The 17,225-nt window shown below is 45.1% G+C and overlaps 2 protein-coding genes and 1 pseudogene across 2 annotated transcripts in view; 2 read left to right on the top strand and 1 right to left on the bottom strand.

Annotated features, from left to right (window-relative positions):
* Positions 1 to 6,049: 6,049 nt before the first annotated feature.
* On the top strand, positions 6,050 to 8,322 carry LOC136542523 (polyol transporter 5-like). The gene is made up of 2 exons (XM_066535008.1): positions 6,050 to 6,261; positions 6,399 to 8,322. The coding sequence occupies exons 1-2, from the start codon at positions 6,150 to 6,152 to the stop codon at positions 7,817 to 7,819; spliced, it is 1,533 nt and encodes a 510-aa protein (XP_066391105.1). The 5' UTR covers positions 6,050 to 6,149; the 3' UTR covers positions 7,820 to 8,322.
* A 6,583-nt stretch (positions 8,323 to 14,905) lies between these two features.
* On the top strand, positions 14,906 to 16,287 carry LOC136544492 (polyol transporter 5-like; annotated as a pseudogene).
* A 491-nt stretch (positions 16,288 to 16,778) lies between these two features.
* The window catches only part of LOC136544491 (polyol transporter 5-like), a 38,400-nt gene continuing 37,953 nt past the window's right edge, over positions 16,779 to 17,225 (bottom strand). Inside the window, exon 7 of the mRNA XM_066536641.1 lies at positions 16,779 to 16,853. Coding sequence (XP_066392738.1) covers positions 16,779 to 16,853 — 75 coding nt within the window. The remainder of the gene's footprint in view (positions 16,854 to 17,225) is intronic.

The raw sequence follows: 17,225 nt of genomic DNA, 5'->3' as shown, positions 1-17,225 counted from the left end.
CTTTACATACTTGGGTTACATTGAATTTGATGTTTTGTGTAACCTAGATTGTTTGGAGGAGAGCCTTTTTAAATATACTAATTTGCTTTGGTTTTCTAAACACACATATCATGTTAATGGAAAATATAACAACAAGGGACAATATATGATACATCGAGTATACATTCGTAGTAATATGAATTTCCCTTTTGTTATACAAGGTTATGATCATTTAGAGGGCAGCCATAATAATACAAATATTTTATCATGTTCCTCAAAGAAACAAGTTCACTTCCAAGAAGGGGAGCATTGTTGGTGGCTACCTATGTCTGCTAGACTATCTATTTCTGCATTGTCTTTGGTTAGTTCTAATATTTTGCAGGATAGTGTTGACATACATCGTGTGCATTTGGATCATAGAGTTTACATGCTTACTAAAATTTCTTAGAAACATGGTCACGTTCCTTCTCACACTTATTTCAGTTTCCTTTGTCTTCACAAACCCCTTCTCCTTTATGTTGTGCAGGATCAGTTTCAAGCACAATCGACGCCGAGGATGGCTTTTCGTCAAGAAGGGGAGGATGATGAGGACATGACACCCATGCATATGACCTTGTTTGGCACATGGTATGGAGGGGTAGGAGGCCAGCAAGAGTGTCCAAGTCAAGAAGGAGGCCCGAGGCTGATTCGGTTCGAGTCCCCGAGGTGGAGGCCCAAAGCAACTTAAGTTCGAGTCTGCCTCGGCCTCTAGGACCAGTCTACCTTAAACTGGTCACCCAGGACGCATCCGGACTCTGTTTTCGACGATCCACATATGGTTGGAAAGCTAATTTGATAAGGAAGCTAATCCAAGTGGTCTCATGTCAAAATCTCTTCAGAATCGATAGGAATCGTCAAAACAAGTCTGCATCCAGAATCTGTCATGGTGCTGCGACACCGTCTTTTGGTCCGTTGGACTGTGTATCGTGTTTGGGCCCATTAGGGGGCGCGTCTAGGGTAGGCGATGACCCTAATACCTTTATAATCATATGCCACTGCCACTATTAGGTTTTGAGTTTTGCTTAGATTAATCTGTTAAGAACAGTTTCGCCGTTCATCGGTTTGTGAGACCCCAACTTCGTGAGATTAATCATTCATCTGTAATTTGGTTCTGTTCTTTCTTGTTCTTGCTTATATTCTTCGTTGCGCAGGTAGGGATTAGCCTTCTTGGCGAGGTCAACCTGGTCCGTGACTTGGTTCATGACCAGAGGAGCTGTGGTGCTAAGATTGTAGGGTTCGATCTTTCGATCTGAAGCCGGATCGGTGTGTCATTCTCCGCCACAATGATAGTTACCTCTACCTGATGGAAGATCGAGATCCCCGTCCCCATTAGGTAGGCCCAAGTATTTGTCCGAGAGTGCTTCTATATCTGTATGCAGCTCATGCCAAACCAACTCCTTCACTTCATCTAGGCAATTTTTACTAAAAAAAGATAGTCGATTTATCTCTGTTAACTTGCTGTCCCGATCCCTAGCTATAAGTATCTAGGATCTCTTGAAGTCTGGCGGCCCCTCTTTGCGACGCTTCAGAAAAGACTATACAATCGTCCGCAAAAAGAAGGCGCAATACCCATGGACCGTGGATGCCCATGTGGACACCTCTGGATAAATGCACTGGACCAACAGATTTCAACAAAGAAGACAAGCCCTCTGCACACAACAGGAACAAATACGACGAGATGGGGTCTCCTTGCCATAATCCTCTAGTGGGGCTGAAAGCATATGAGAGAACACCATTAACTTTAATTGAAAATGAAACCGATGTCACGCACCTCATCACAAGTGAGACAAAATTCTCATGGAACCCTAGTTTGAGCATAATTCCCATGAGATAGTCCCACTCAACGCGATCATATGCCTTTTCCATGTCGAGCTTAACTGCACAGGCCCCGACCTTTCCTTTCTTCCTCTGCAGATATGTGTGCACTCATAGGCCACAAGCACGTTGTCGGTAATCAGTCTTCCAGGAACAAAGGCACTTTGCTCCTCTGATATAACATCATCGAGATGCACCCGAAGGCGATTGGCCACCACCTTTGAGCATATTTTATATATTACGTTGCAAAGGGAGATTGGCCGAAATTGCTTCATCTCCCGTGGACTTTTAACCTTTGGGATTAGCACTAGAGTTGTGCTATTAATTGAGTTCGGTATTTCACCCCCATTCAAAAAATCCAGCACTACCGCTGTTACACCCAGTCCCAAAACATTCCAGTGGAACTGATAGAAACCCGTTGTTAGCCCATTCGGACCAGGGCCTTATTAGCTCCCATCATAAACAGCGCTCTCTAAACCTCCTCCGCCGTATATGGTTTCTAAAGGTCATCATTCATCTCCGGAGTAACCTTTTCTTGGACACAAGCTAGAACTGGTCCCAGATCGAGTGCTTCCTGCCTAGTGAATAATTTTAAATAGAATTCCAAGGAACTTGATTCCAACACCTCTTGGTTAGTTGCAATGGATCCATCAGCGCCTTCCATGTCCAGCTTCCTACCAGCCCGGTCACGTTCAATATTTTGCACATGTTCAGGAGCTTCCTAGGGGCACCTTCAGAGGTGACTAAACCTCTAGATCCTCTTCATCATCCATCGGATTTGAAGAAGAGGTGACTAAACCTTCACCCCTTGACCCATGCACCCCCCATGTGGAGCTCGGGGTCGGCGCGAACCTGTAGAAGAGCCGCTTCGAAAGGATTCCGCCGTGACCTCAGAGAAGGACTGCACTCGCTTTCGTCGTTCCTCTAGAGCTCTCAGTTGGATATCATATGGTAGCTTTCCCAACTCATTCTTGTGCACCTGATGGGGGCACTCTAGCTCAGAATGACCTATGATTCCACAGGCAAAGTAGTAAAAGGGCAACCTTTCATACTGCGCTTTGAACCATTTTGGTTCCTCCAACCTGCTTGTTCGAAGTAGAACCCCACGGCGTAGAGGCTTATCGATCTCAATTTCCACCTAGGCTTGTAAAAAGGCCCCGCTGGCTTTCCCATCCCTATCAACATCCATTTTTAGGACGTTCCCAATAAGGCTCATGGCTCGGATCCCCCGCTGTTGATTCATCCATCCCAGAGGTAGGTTCAGGAGCCAGACCCAAATCGCTATGCGATCGAAGACAATTTCCGACGTGCTACGGCGTTCATCATATGGCTGTAGGATTACGACATGTCTTCCCACCATCCACGGTGCACCTGCCAAGATCCTCTCCATCTCCGTCTTGCTACCCAGTTCCACAATGAACATGTTGTCAGTCTTCACACCGATCGCTCGAAACTTCAGGCCGTAGGGATTCCCCCAAGCCGGTTTCAAAGCTGACCGGTCAGTAGCCACATGTGCGATTGATGGCGAGAGAACCTTTCCCACCACCGCCCATTCCACCACCGGCGGCTCGGCCTCCCCTTCGTCATCACTAAACTCAAGGACAACTTCCTCTGCCTTGGTGAGGTTGAGCTTCAGGAGGAGATCCATGACATTCTCCTTGGCGCCGCCATCGCTACCTCCAGAGCCATCATGATCCCCCTTCTTTCCACTCCCGGATGATGCCATGGCGGTGATCAAGTTCGGAGGAAACAACACGGTGACTACACTCACGAAGGATGCAGTCACAAAACACGATCCCAACTCTACGAACCCTAAGCGGCGCTTAGACCCTAGAGGGGAAATATGTGGTCGACGACGCTACGACGGCTAACTGGCGATATGCGGTGGCCAACACCGACTAAGGGTCGGTGGCGGGGCATGTACGTCGTAGTCGGAGTGACTAGCGGCGGCGTAGGCCCAGAACACCGGTGAGGCGGCCTAGACCGGAGGAGGGATAGAATCGCCTTCAGGATCGTCGATGGTGGAGATTCGAAAAAACCTGTTGGAGCAACATTTGGATCACAACCAGTATTAAATGAATTGTATATAGGGGTGTTTGAGACTACTTTACTCGCCAAAATTAGTTTTGCTTCGTCAACTCCATCATGTAGCACCTCAGCTCCCATGTTGAGTCTTACAAAGGTTTTTATTCTCATTAAGGCCAGTGGCGTGCCTGACACTAGGGCCACTGGGGCTATGGCCCTAGTCTTAGCCCTTAATTATAGTGGACAAATTATTATTTTTTCTATAGCCAAGCACAGTTAGCATTGATGCCTAATGTAATGGCCCTAGTTTTTGGCCAATCATGGGTCCCACATCATATGATGACCCAACTATTTAGATTAAGCAAAGAGTCCATACCCCATAGTATCAATAATCAGATAATTCAAAATAATGAATTAAATTTGAATAAAAAATAATGAATTAATTAAAAATCATTTTGATTCCCAAGCGAGCTGGAAAGAATGATAAAGAGCCCATGTAAAACACAAGTAGTGAAGATAAAACTAAAGAACCTATGGAAATCAATAGTTTGATCTACAGATGAATTGAAAAGGAAAAACTAACTAAATAGAAGGGCCATATAATTTACTCCCTCCGTTCCAAATTATAAACCGCTTTGATTTTTTTGGTGCATTCATTTTAATATGCATCTAGATATAATATTATGTCTACGTACATAGCAAAATGGATGAACAAAAAAGTCAAAGCGACTTATAATTTGGAATGAAGTGAGTATAACTATAAAATATCTAAATTCTACATTGAAAATTTGAAAATAGTAGTTTAATTTCTACAAGTTGGAAAAGATACATAAATAAGTCCTTGTATATGAAGATAATAGATTCGCTCGGCGAAGGTGGTAGTTTTTTTAGGAAGGCTAGATCTCTAACCAGTGGTTGTTTGAGGGAGCAATATAGCTATAGCACGCATGTGTAGCATTGTGATAGATCTGGCGATGTTTTAGGGCCGAAAAGATGGTCTGTAAGTTATGAGAACATACAAATTTTAAATTTATAAGAGGGACAAAGAATTAAACAGTATGTGATAGACTTGGATAGTTATTTTACCGAGACATTGAACTCACCAAGAGAAACTAAAGGCAACCTTAATTTTACCTCGGCATAAAATGCACAGTCATCAAATAGGAGCGCGAAAATGAAATAAGAGAATAGGTTGACAACAATAACTTTAAGACAATAAAATGGTTGATCATAGCTATTGTAGTGTGTGTGGATGGATATAGTATAAATGCACGGAGAGAAGGCTATAATTAAACAAATAAAAGTATATTAGAATATTTTGAACTAAAAAAAAATCAAAGATGTTATAGCGAAGAAAGCTACTACTCATATATTATCTGGGCAGACAAGCTCGATAGTTACTCCCTCCGTCCCGAAATACTATATTATGAGTTCTAAAAATTGTACTTATTCAAATTTAACAAAATTTTTAAAAAAGGAAAATATAATTTGAGGTGAAACTTCTTGTTTAGATTTAACCCATGTGTACATGTGTCATTTAAGTATTACTTTAAGTTTGTCTTAATTGTTTCTGCGATGTGTGTATTACAGGACGGAGGGAGTACTATATAACAAGCCTGGTTATTGCTTTATCTTTTTCTGACAAAAAGCTAAAATTTAACCTTAATATAATATGCTACCTGTATGACTTTGGAGGATTTTTGCACGCACACTAAAAAGTCTCTCTGTAGGCTGCACTTTAGGGTGAACTTTTCCCCTCTTCTTGGATCTTATAATCCCAAAGATATCATGTACAAGTACTTACAAAGAAAGCAAATCAATCACTGATGCGCTTTTACCATTGTTTATTTATAGGCACTTGCATTACCTAATTCAGCTTATCAAAGGAGCCGTTGTCCCATATATCCACACCGGGAACGAGAGCTCAAGAGAAACGCGGGGCCAGCCAACTACCAATGGCACCAATGGCGTCAGGAGCCCGGACCCAGTGGTCATTCTCATGCAGCTATGTAGGACGACGGAAGGAGATGGAGATCGCCGGTGTCTGCAACGTGAGGGGCAGTCCATATCGTGGCCCACATCCACAGTGACCGATTGTGGGCCCGTGTTTCTTTCCAGTTTTTCGTTTGACCGGTGATCCTGCCTACTCTGTCAGTCGGTCTATATATTGCGTCCTTGAGATACAACACTTCACTGCGCCACATTGAAACGAGCTCTCTTGAGCTTGAACACCACTAAACTATTCGCATTCTCTGCAGTGCAGCACAGGGCAGAGCAAGAAGCCGTCAACGATGGCTTCCGCTGCGCTGCCGGCGGCCGTCGAGCCCGGGAAGAAGGGCAACGTCAAGTTCGCCTTCGCCTGCGCCATCCTCGCCTCCATGACCTCCATCCTTCTCGGCTATGGTACGAACACACTCACTTCACTTCGCCCTTGACAGGGTATTGCCTAGCCTAGTACGGCGCGGCGTCCTTTTTTGTTTCGGTTCGCTTTTGCTTTTTGCGTGGGCATGAGGCTTATCAGGTACGGCCGGACTTCGCAGATATCGGAGTGATGAGCGGTGCGTCTCTGTACATCAAGAAGGACCTGGGAATCACCGACGTGCAGCTGGAGGTCCTGATGGGCATCCTCAACGTCTACTCGCTCATCGGCTCCTTCGCGGCGGGGCGGACGTCCGACTGGATCGGCCGCCGCTACACCATCGTGTTCGCGGCGGTGATCTTCTTCGCGGGCGCCTTCCTCATGGGCTTCGCCGTCAACTACGGGATGCTCATGTTCGGCCGCTTCGTCGCCGGGGTCGGCGTGGGCTACGCGCTCATGATCGCGCCTGTGTACACGGCCGAGGTGTCCCCCGCGTCGGCCCGTGGCTTCCTGACTTCCTTCCCGGAGGTGTTCATCAACTTCGGCATCCTTCTGGGCTACGTGTCCAACTACGCCTTTTCTCACCTCCCGCTCCGCCTCGGCTGGCGCGTCATGCTCGGCATCGGCGCGGCGCCGTCCGTCGTGCTCGCCCTCATGGTGCTGGGCATGCCCGAGTCGCCCCGGTGGCTCGTCATGAAGGGCCGCCTGGCGGATGCCAAGGTGGTGCTGGGGAAGACCTCCGACACGCCAGAGGAGGCCGCGGAGAAGCTCGCCGACATCAAGGCCGCCGCCGGCATCCCCCCGGAGCTCGATGGCGACGTGGTCGCCGTGCCCAAGAAACAGAACAACGACGAGGCGCGGGTGTGGAAGGAGCTCATCCTGTCCCCGACCCCGGCCATGCGCCGCATCCTCCTCTCGGGCCTCGGCATCCACTTCTTCCAGCAGGCGTCCGGCATCGACGCCGTGGTGCTCTACAGCCCACGCGTGTTCAAGGCCGCGGGCATCACCGACGACGACCAGCTCCTGGGCACCACCTGCGCCGTGGGCGTCACCAAGACGCTCTTCATCCTGGTGGCCACGTTCCTACTCGACAGAGTCGGCCGGCGGCCGCTCCTCCTGAGCAGCGTGGGCGGCATGATCGTCTCGCTGGTCGGCCTCGCCGCCGGGCTCACCGTCATCGAGCACCACCCGGACGGCGAGATCCCATGGGCCATCGGCGTGGCCATCGCGTCCACCATGGCCTACGTGGCCTTCTTCTCCATCGGCCTTGGCCCCATCACGTGGGTGTACAGCTCCGAGGTGTTCCCGCTGCACGTGCGCGCGCTCGGCTGCGCGCTGGGCGTGGCGTCCAACCGCGTGACCAGCGGCGTGATCTCCATGACCTTCATCTCGCTGACCAAGGCCATCACCATCGGCGGCGCCTTCTTCCTCTATGCCGGCGTCGCGGTGCTCGCGTGGGTGTTCTTCTTCACCTTCCTCCCGGAGACCCGCGGCCGGACGCTGGAGGCGATGAGCAAGCTGTTCGGCGCCACCGACGACGAGCTGAAACCCCAGGACGGGGCCACGAAAGACAAGAAGCTCGAAATGGCCGCCACCAAGTAACTTCAAAATAGAGGGTCTTGTTGGGGGGTTCTATGCGAAGAACTTGTGCAGTAGGCAGCTAGCCAGCTGCCATTGTTGCCATATGAGCTAGGCTACGCTGAAGTAACGTGGGAAGATTCGCTCGCTGGTCCGGTGCAGCTGGAGAGCGACGGCCAGCAAGCTCAGGCCGGCCAGCTCGTGGCTCTTAGAGCTTCTTAAATCATTTCTAAGTACATGCCCTGTGTTTCGTGCTTTGTTTTGTCCGTAAGATGGGTGAGCTAGCTAGCAAGTTCTTGAAGTCGATATGGCCGCCAATGCCAGGTTGCCAGTGCCGCCGCGCCGGGTGTGTATTAGAGGTGTCAGTCACGTTACTTGGTCCTGTAATAATTACTATATAATCTGTGTAGAGGGTGGTGCTGTTGCCTCGCTGCACGAGTCATGGAGGCTAGAAAATTGGTAGTGGTTCGAGGTCAAGCAAGCCATGGAGGATGTGTAATATAAGGAAACGATATCTATCATCTATATCTATCTACGAATTTGTCGTTCTGCGATCACGCGGAGATTATTTATCCCTATCAAATGGCAACCGTTGCCTAACGCAGCAAATTAGGCTTAATCAACTACTCACGGGATTGGAATCTGGGGTGTGGTTCACATAGACAGAGCTTAATAAACTTCATGTACCTTGTCAGTGCTCCAATGTCGAGAGACGAGCGAGAGTCCAAATGTAAGTTGGTCAAGGAACCTGCTGGATCACCATACCGACGGGATGATCTTTCGTAGTTTAGTATAACTAATAATAACATATATAATATATGTAATCCTTAATCCTAATTACTATATGGTGTGGCATGTGGATGGGCCGTGTTAATTTTCGAGCCATGCGTGTGATGCGGGCCTGCTAGTCAACGGACGATTGCTGGAATGAGACCCCAACGTTGGACCTATAGTCGTTTATGCAACTTTCCAATTTTGAAAAGTTAATAAACTTGTATGCACACAATTTGGGGAATATTTTTTTGTGGGACAAATCACAAATGTTACAAAGTAGGGTTCCAGCTCTAAAAGGGCTCTCTGGCTTCTCATATGGAGCAACTCTCTCTCTGCTGGAGTTAAAGCCGTTTTGTAAAACATTTGGTAAAAATGGCTCCAATGGTGTTTTTGTAATAATTCATGTTAAATTTTTTTCAAGTTACAACACATAACTTTTTTTTTGGGGGGTGCAACCGTGTTACCAGCGCCGTTATCTCCATGACCTTCCTGTCCCTCTCGAAGAGCATCACCATTGGTGGCAGCTTCTTCCTCTACTCCGGCATCACCGCGGTCGGGTGGCTGAAGCAGACAACGCCGCTGCCAAGGAAAAGGTGGTGGAAATGGCCACCAAGTAGAGGGAAGGAGAACACAACTACTCGGCAGAACACCCCCGCCCCCCCCCCCCCCCCCCCCCCCCCAAAAAAAAAGATGAAGCAGCGTGGCAAGATTGGCCTCTGAGGTGTTGTGGTGCTGGAGGACAGAGACGGCCGTGAATTATTGGTGTCACCGTCGCGTGTGCTTTGTCATGCCAGAGGTGAACCGAAAATGTTGCAACGGGCACGTGCTTCCGTATTGTTTATTCCAAAAAAAAATAAAATCCAAATATGCAAATATCATACTCGAGATTCCTTTTGAGATTCCCAATTTTACCTCGAAACTTCTGAATTTTATTGTTGTGTCAGGACTCAGGGAAAAAGATTGACATGGTCTAGTTCCGTGATCTCGTGGTGATAATTAAGGGCTCGTTCGTTTAGCTCGATTCTACCAGGACTCGTTCCAGGAGATCAAATTAGCACAACAGTCCAGGTTGGAATCAATCCAGGGGTTCATTCCGTATTAACGTAACAGGCCCTAAGTGATTGAAATTCTCTCACCTTCCTGTCGGGTCACATATTTTTTCTTTCCAATGTGTTATCACCCCCCCCCCCCCCCCCCCCCTCTGTAGGATGTATTAAGTGACTGACTTACGAGTTGTGTCAAAATAAAATTACTCAAAGTTACCATCTCACCTGTTAGATCAACATCTGAATACACGTAGCAGGAGCAGGCCTAGAATTTTTTTTTATCTTTGGGTATTTAAAATATGAATGGGTAGTGGCGGACCTAGGGATTTTTACCTTGCGTATTTAAAATATGAATAGGTAGAACTATTTTTTGACAATCTAAACTCCTAAGTTCATTTGGCATGTATAACACCACATATTTAACTAAACAATATATAGCAAATACATAACACATAATTGGACATAATTTCATAAATTCATAGAATTTGAGCATAAAGAAGTGCCAATAGTTTTTAACATATCAAAGTAGCAACATCCGAAATATATGGAGGCTTTGAAACAACAAAATGGTAAGAAAACCTACAAATTACAATACAACTTTCCGACCCTTCGCGCATTGAAAAATGATTGATGATGTTCTCATCCTTAGTTTGCAAGAAAAATCCCTTTCAATGAATGTAACCAACCAATCATTCAAGTATTTTTGACCCATCTTGTTTCCTTGCTTGTTGCTGATATAGTTCATTGTAGAAAAGATCCTCTCAACACCAACTATTGCAACAGGGAGAACTAACACCAATTCGAGAAGTTTGTAGACAATGTCATACTGAGAAACCTATCCTGTTTTAACAAGCATCATAGACAAATTCAACTAGGCCTCTCAAATTTGTCAAGTTTTCATCTTTCCTCACATCATCAATATAGAGGTTCAACCGAAAAAGGAGCTGGCTCATTTCTTCAAATTCAAAATCATGAGGATAGAACTCAGCAAGCTTCACCAAGTCCTCAATATTGAAAGCAGAAAATGAACTAGTTGTACTGAGTGATACCATGCATCTAAGTAGCTCAGCATTTACCTCATCAAAAAATGTTATTAAGCTCTTGAACCTGCCTATCAATGACACCCAAAAACATATCGACATGAAACCTGGCCAATGATAATTAATGGCACCTATGAAGAATTGCTTTAATATTTGAATAGGCTTATACTTCTCATTCATGTCAACAACTTTAACTTTATGCTTTTCACAAAAAGAACTGACCTTCTGAAGAAACTATTTCCATCCATGATCTTCTCTCAAAATATCCAATTCTACCTCTGTGAACTCAAGAAAATCCATTACTACAACATCTTGCTCCCTCCTTTGCAAATCATTACATAACAGAAATACATACTCAAATGACTAAAATACAGTCAACATGGTTTGAGCTCCTAAAGCCTCGGCACCTTTACTTTCATTCGCAACCTTCTAGAGAACTTTCTTGATTGAAGGATGCAAAGCTATAACATGCATTATAGTCAAGTAGCGAGATCCTCAACGTGTATCACTTGGCCTTGCTAAGCTCATCTCTTGATTCAAACCTTGGCCTGTTTTAATTTCACCCAATTTAAATGCTTCAATCATATAATTAGGTTGACCTACATGAAGCATGCATATCTTCTTACAAGACATCCCAAGAGTATTCAACAAATCTGCAAGTAGCCCAAAAAACACTGAAAATCAATAGTCTCCTTAGGAACAACTACAAGTGTTAGTTGAAGTTGATGGGAGAAGCTATGAACATAATTAATATGCACAAGGGGAATCCTCCATAATTTGCTGCCTGACATCGTCCGATCTGCCCTCACCTAGTTACATTGGCAAGCGGGCCACCAACCACCGCCACGAGCGTCAGAACAGCCTCGTCCAATCGCGGACGCCGCTAGGCTAGGTTTTGGATTGGCTGTGAAGGGACCATGTCGCCTAAGAGGAGGAGGGGGGTTTAAATTAGGCTTTCTGAAACTTCTACTTTAAACTATGACCTCTAATATGCACTTATTAAAACCTAAGCAAGAAAGTAATCTTCCGTCGACGACTCCAATATTTTTGCCGAGGTATCGAGAAGCTCACGCTTCTCCCTAGTCCTCGTTGGAGCCCTTGGCAAAGGCCAAGCTCCCGATCAGGTAACACCTATGGATATGCCATGAAAGTTAAAAACAAGGTGAGCTTGTTTCTATATATGTTTGCACAACAACATAAGTAAGAATTTGTTGCTACCTATGGTCGGCACCATCAATGTGTTTAGAGAACTTTCCTAAAAAATGTGTTTAGAGAATAATTTGAAGATGCTATGAACCTTGAAGAGACTTCTTACGTGGCCTCTATAACTAATGGGAGATGTGGATGCACCATGCTCAAGGCCCATTAAGTTGAATGTTTCAATTATTTCATCTGAGACTTCTTACGTGGCCTCTATAACTAATGGGACGTGCACTTCTCTTGGTTGTTTTAGGTACGGATTGATGTTCCTTTTTGGAATGTGACTTTTCACTTGAAACTCCTACGATTCCTGAAGATGATAGTTATGAATTTATAGTGACTCTTTAGTCGTATTTGGCATATATTTTGTGGTTAAATTTGGACGGTTTGATTATCATAAAATCTAACGGTGGATATTCTTCTCTTTTTCTTGATTGATCTCGTAATTTTTTTTTGGCATGGACTCTATTGTTAATTATAAACTGATGCATCATCATAAAATCCAAATGTGAATATTCTTCTTTCCTAATTAATCTCATAATTTCTAGACTCTCCGATGACGTGGTGACTTCTTTTGATTCTATTGTATTAATATAATAGATAAATAGGTAGATAAATAAATAGATAGAAGGAACAAATGAGAAAAGGAATGAAAAATAAGTAAACAAGAAAAATGTGAATGAAATAAAACATGGCAGCCGGGCTAAACAGCGAACGCTCACCCGATGCCATACAAGCGAATAATTTTCTGACATATATTATTTTCTTTTCTAGAAAAATATTGCACCTATTACCCTATTTGGTAGTACTCAGCAGCGCGCCACAACTTCCATGCGCGCACGGCTGCAGGCTGGCTATGATGTCAGCGCTGACGCAGGCGGGAAAAAGTAAAATATTTATTTTCAATTGCTATAACTTCTGAACGGTGTATCCATTTTTAATTCTAGCTGCACCAGTGTGTTCTACGCGACGAAACGAACAAAACTAGACTCACTTGCATATGTTTCAAAGAATTTTTTCTAGTAGTAAACTAACTTATAACATATAACTTATCACATATAACTTATAACCAAAACTTAGAAACACAAAAAGTTATAAAATTCAACTTATCTACCTAAAAAGTTATCAAACGCAACTTGTGTACATAAGTTATTCTATACAACTTAGATATACAAATCAATATCATAACATATTAGCAGTTATGTTGGTAGCATGCACAAAAGAAAAATTGAGACTACAATAAAAAGTAAAAAGAGAAAAAATAAAAAAAATGTGTTTGATAACTTTTGTCTTTCCTAGTTTGGCATAAATTATAAGTTATATGGTATAAGTTATACGGTAACAAGTTTTACAAAGTGTTATATTGTCCAAGTTATAAGTCATATGGCATAAGTTATATATAACTTAGTTACTTTCTAAAAATAAAAAATTACTGATTTTTTTTTTCAAATAAGGAAAGTTGCGGGACCAGTGATGGTTTGTTGGATCGTTCCAGCGAACGATCACGGGATTAGATTTAGGCTAAACCTACATGCGCCGGAACCAACGCTCCAAACTAAATTCTAGGTGATCCATGTTTCTTGCGGAACTTGAGGATCTATTTAGTACATAGGAATCATATAAAAAAAATTCTCAAATACACAAAAGATTTACGTATCATTATAAGTAAGAAGGAGAGTTTAACCATACAAACAACACGCTTCTGATGAGCGTCCTAGGAGGTCTTACAGCTATGGCTGGACCTTCCCATAGACTATTTCAAACTTCGATATTACATAAATGGTAAACAACCAAGCTAAGAACATCACAGCAACCAACGAAGCTGGACGTCTTCGCTGCTGGGTGTGCGACCTTAACTTTTCAGAAGAATCAATTCAATTTTAAAGAAAAATGGAAACATGAAATTTTTCTCACGTTCTAAACCGACCTTAACTTTTCTAGGGCCTCTGGCCTCAGATCTTAGGACCTTGATTTCTGAGTAGGGCTCACGTCGTTTTCTTCCATCAGCGGCCGCCGGTGTGCTCATCCGCTCGGCGGCCGGCGCCCAGCGCCCAGGACCGTCAATTCCTCGTCAGAGACGGGCCTTTTCTTCTGATCTTCTCCTCGTTCATGTTTTTTCCAGGATGTTCTCCAAATCTCCATGATTTTTTCCTGATTGCTGACCGAGGGGATTAGCTCCGATTTAGTAAGGCTTTGCACTCTTCGATTCAATAATGTGACGATGTGGATAAATAATCACAAGCATCTGCACGATGATTCAATCAAGTACGACAAAGTCTTCAGATAGGTACGTACTGTATATGGTTTTGTTAGACCTTATCTGACGTCTGCTTTGACTACCTCGGCGGATCATCCAACAAGAAGATCCACCACCAGTCTTTTCTCGGATGAACATGGCTGCTATGCACTCATTAGGATTTAGGAATAATATCAACTTGCTTGTATCTATGCGGTATACTTCAACTTTTAATAAGGGAATATCCAACAAGTCCTCGAGTGTTTTAGCTCACCTCAACAGTTTTAAATGCCGGATCAAATCCGTGGATAGTGCTAAGGGGCTTCTTCCTTAGCTCTGGCGAGAACAATCTAGGGGTTAAGGGTAGGAGGGCTGGAGGATTCAGGCTGTGGCAAAGGGCAACTGGCAACTCCCCCAAGGATTTCACACCGTTCTGGTTAGCATGGTGGCAATCTGATTATACTCTGATACCCGAAACACATTCTTGTGTCAGTTCCATATACGAGATTGCATATTCGTAATTCTGTTTTTGAAAAATGTAACCATATACCTGATATAGGGAACTGACAGAAAAATGTGAACAAACAGGAGCAAAAATCTGTGCAATCTTTTCTTCTGTTTGCTATATGCAACATGATTTGAAATGAGGTGGCAACGGGACAGAGCATGCCCCCCTGAACTCAAATTGACAATCCAATTAGGGGAGTACAGTCACGCATTGTACATGACATGTACCCTGTCCATAACTCTATATATGTACCTCCTGCACAACAACGCTGCACTAAACCACCATCAACTCAAGTGTCAGTAAACGATGACTTCTGCGGCTCTCCCTGAGGCCGTCCAGTGCAAGAGCAAGAGCAATGTTAAGTACGCTTTCACCTGCGCCATCCTCGCCTCCATGGCATCCATCATCCTCGGCTACGGTACCTATAGTTCTTTTCTCGATTCGTCATAACTTGTTAGATATGCTGTCCTTGTCGTTCATTTGCTTCGCAAGAGTTTTTGCACACACAGTGAGTCAGTGACGACGATTGGCTCTGCAGACATTGGGGTGATGAGCGGAGCGTCCTTGTATATAAAAAGGACCTGAAGATCACGGACGTGCAGCTAGAGATCCTGATGGGCATCATGAACCTCTACTCGCTCATAGGATCCTTCGCGGCCGGGCGAACGTCCGACTGGATCGGCCGCCGTTTCACCGTCGTCTTCGCCGCCGCCATCTTCTTCGTGGGCGTGCTGCTCATGGGCTTCGCGGTCAGCTACGCCATGCTCATAGCCGGCCGCTTCGTGGACGGCGTCGGGGTGGGCTACGCGATCATGATCGCGCCTGTCTACACCGCCGAGATCTCTCCCGCGGCGTCCCGCGGCCTCCTCACGTCCTTCCCGGATTTCTTCATCAACCTGGGCATCCTCCTCGGCTACCTTTCCAACTACGCGTTGGCGCGCCTCCCGCTCTACCTCAGCTGGCGCGTCATGCTCGGCATCGGGGCGGCGCCGTCGCTTCTGCTCGCGCTGATGGTGTTCGTCATGCCCGAGTCGCCTCGGTGGCTCGTCAAGAACGGCCGCCTCGCGGACGCCAGGGCTGTGCTGGAGAAGACCTCTGCCACGCCAGAGCAGGCCGCGGAGCGCCTAGCTGACATCAAGGCGGCGGCGGGCATCCCGAGGGACCTTGACGGAGACGTGGTGACCGTGCCTACGACGGATCGAAACAGCAAGGAGACGCGTGTCTGGAAGGAACTCGTCGTATCCCCGACCCCCGCCATCCGACGCGTACTGCTCTCGGCGCTCGGCATCCACTTCTTCCAGCAAGCATCGGGCAGCGACTGCGTCGTCCTTTACAGCCCGCGCGTGTTCAAGAGCGCGGGAATCACCGGCGACGACCAGCTCCTGGGCACCACCTGCGCCGTGGGCGCCAGCAAGACGCTCTTCATCCTCGTGGCCACGTTCCTGCTGGACCGCATCGGCCGGCGGCCTCTGCTGCTGTGCAGCGTAGGCTGGATGATGGCCTCGCTCATCGGCCTCGGAACGGGCCTCACCGTCGTGGGCCACCACCCTGAGTCGAAGATCCCCTGGGCCGTCGCCCTGTGCATCGCGTCCACCTTGGCCTACGTCGCCTTCTTCTCTGTCGGCCTCGGCCCAATCACGGGCGTGTACACCCGATGCCACTATTTGGCGAACGTTCATTCAGAATGAACCAGGCGAATGATTCTCCGACCAGATTACTTGTCTTAATTGGAAAGCATTTATTCCCACCTGACATCATTTTAGGAAAGTATACTATTCTTTTTTTCTTTTCAGGCAGGCGTGGTGGGCGCGCAGACATTCCATTCTCTTTTCGTACACGTGCTGGGCGCGGACGTGCCGAATCTTACGTGCTCTCATATTTTTTTTAGAACCATGCGCACATAACTTAGATAACTAAATTAGACAGCATAACTTTAAAGAATACAATACTATCTTTTCTTTTAGCGCAAAATTTATATTATGAAAATACTTGCGAGAATAACATTCTCTTTTAGGTTTAATGAGCCTTTTTTTCTCTTTTCAGAAACTAATCATTCGGGGACATGGAAAAAGGGTTTATAAAAGGGTAGGGATGAAATAAAAGTAACTTTTACAACGTATACTATACAGTAAACTCCATAATATGATGCAAACTTTCAAAACCAGATAAATAATAACATTTATAACTTCTGCAACGATAATCTCAGCATCTCTTTAACTATGACATTGAGCATTTGTTTCTTCAATTGAAAGATCTGCAAAATATTTTAATTTTAATATTTAAAATAACAAATACAAAACACAAGTTAGATGCATTACTCTTAGCAGTAAGTTAGTCAAATAAGTTAGCTAACATGCATGCACATGAAAACACAAGTTAGATGTATAACTCTGTACACCAAGTTAATCAAGTAAGTTAGTTAGCATACACATAAAAAAAGAGGAGTTAGATACATAACTCAGTACAAAAAGCTAATGAACTAACTTAGGTAGCATAGACATAAAAAAACAAAAAGACACATAAATAACTCTGTTATTTAACATAGCACCACAAATGGACTATATAGAACAAATCTATAAAAAGAAACTATTTTAATAGCAATGAATGTAATAAGTTAAGTAGAAAA

Source organism: Miscanthus floridulus, chromosome 3 (genome assembly GCF_019320115.1).
Source record: "Miscanthus floridulus cultivar M001 chromosome 3, ASM1932011v1, whole genome shotgun sequence".
Classification (NCBI taxonomy): Eukaryota; Viridiplantae; Streptophyta; class Magnoliopsida; order Poales; family Poaceae; genus Miscanthus; species Miscanthus floridulus.
Note: the sequence above shows the minus strand (reverse complement) of the source record. Positions and strands in the feature narration are given on the sequence as shown.

Excerpts from the sequence above, each read along its gene's own strand:
- LOC136542523 (XM_066535008.1), top strand. The coding sequence starts at position 6,150 with ATGGCTTCCGCTGCGCTGCCGGCGGCCGTCGAGCCCGGGAAGAAGGGC. Across the intron at positions 6,262-6,398 it reads CTCCATCCTTCTCGGCTATG|ATATCGGAGTGATGAGCGGT; the intron begins GTACGAACACAC and ends CGGACTTCGCAG.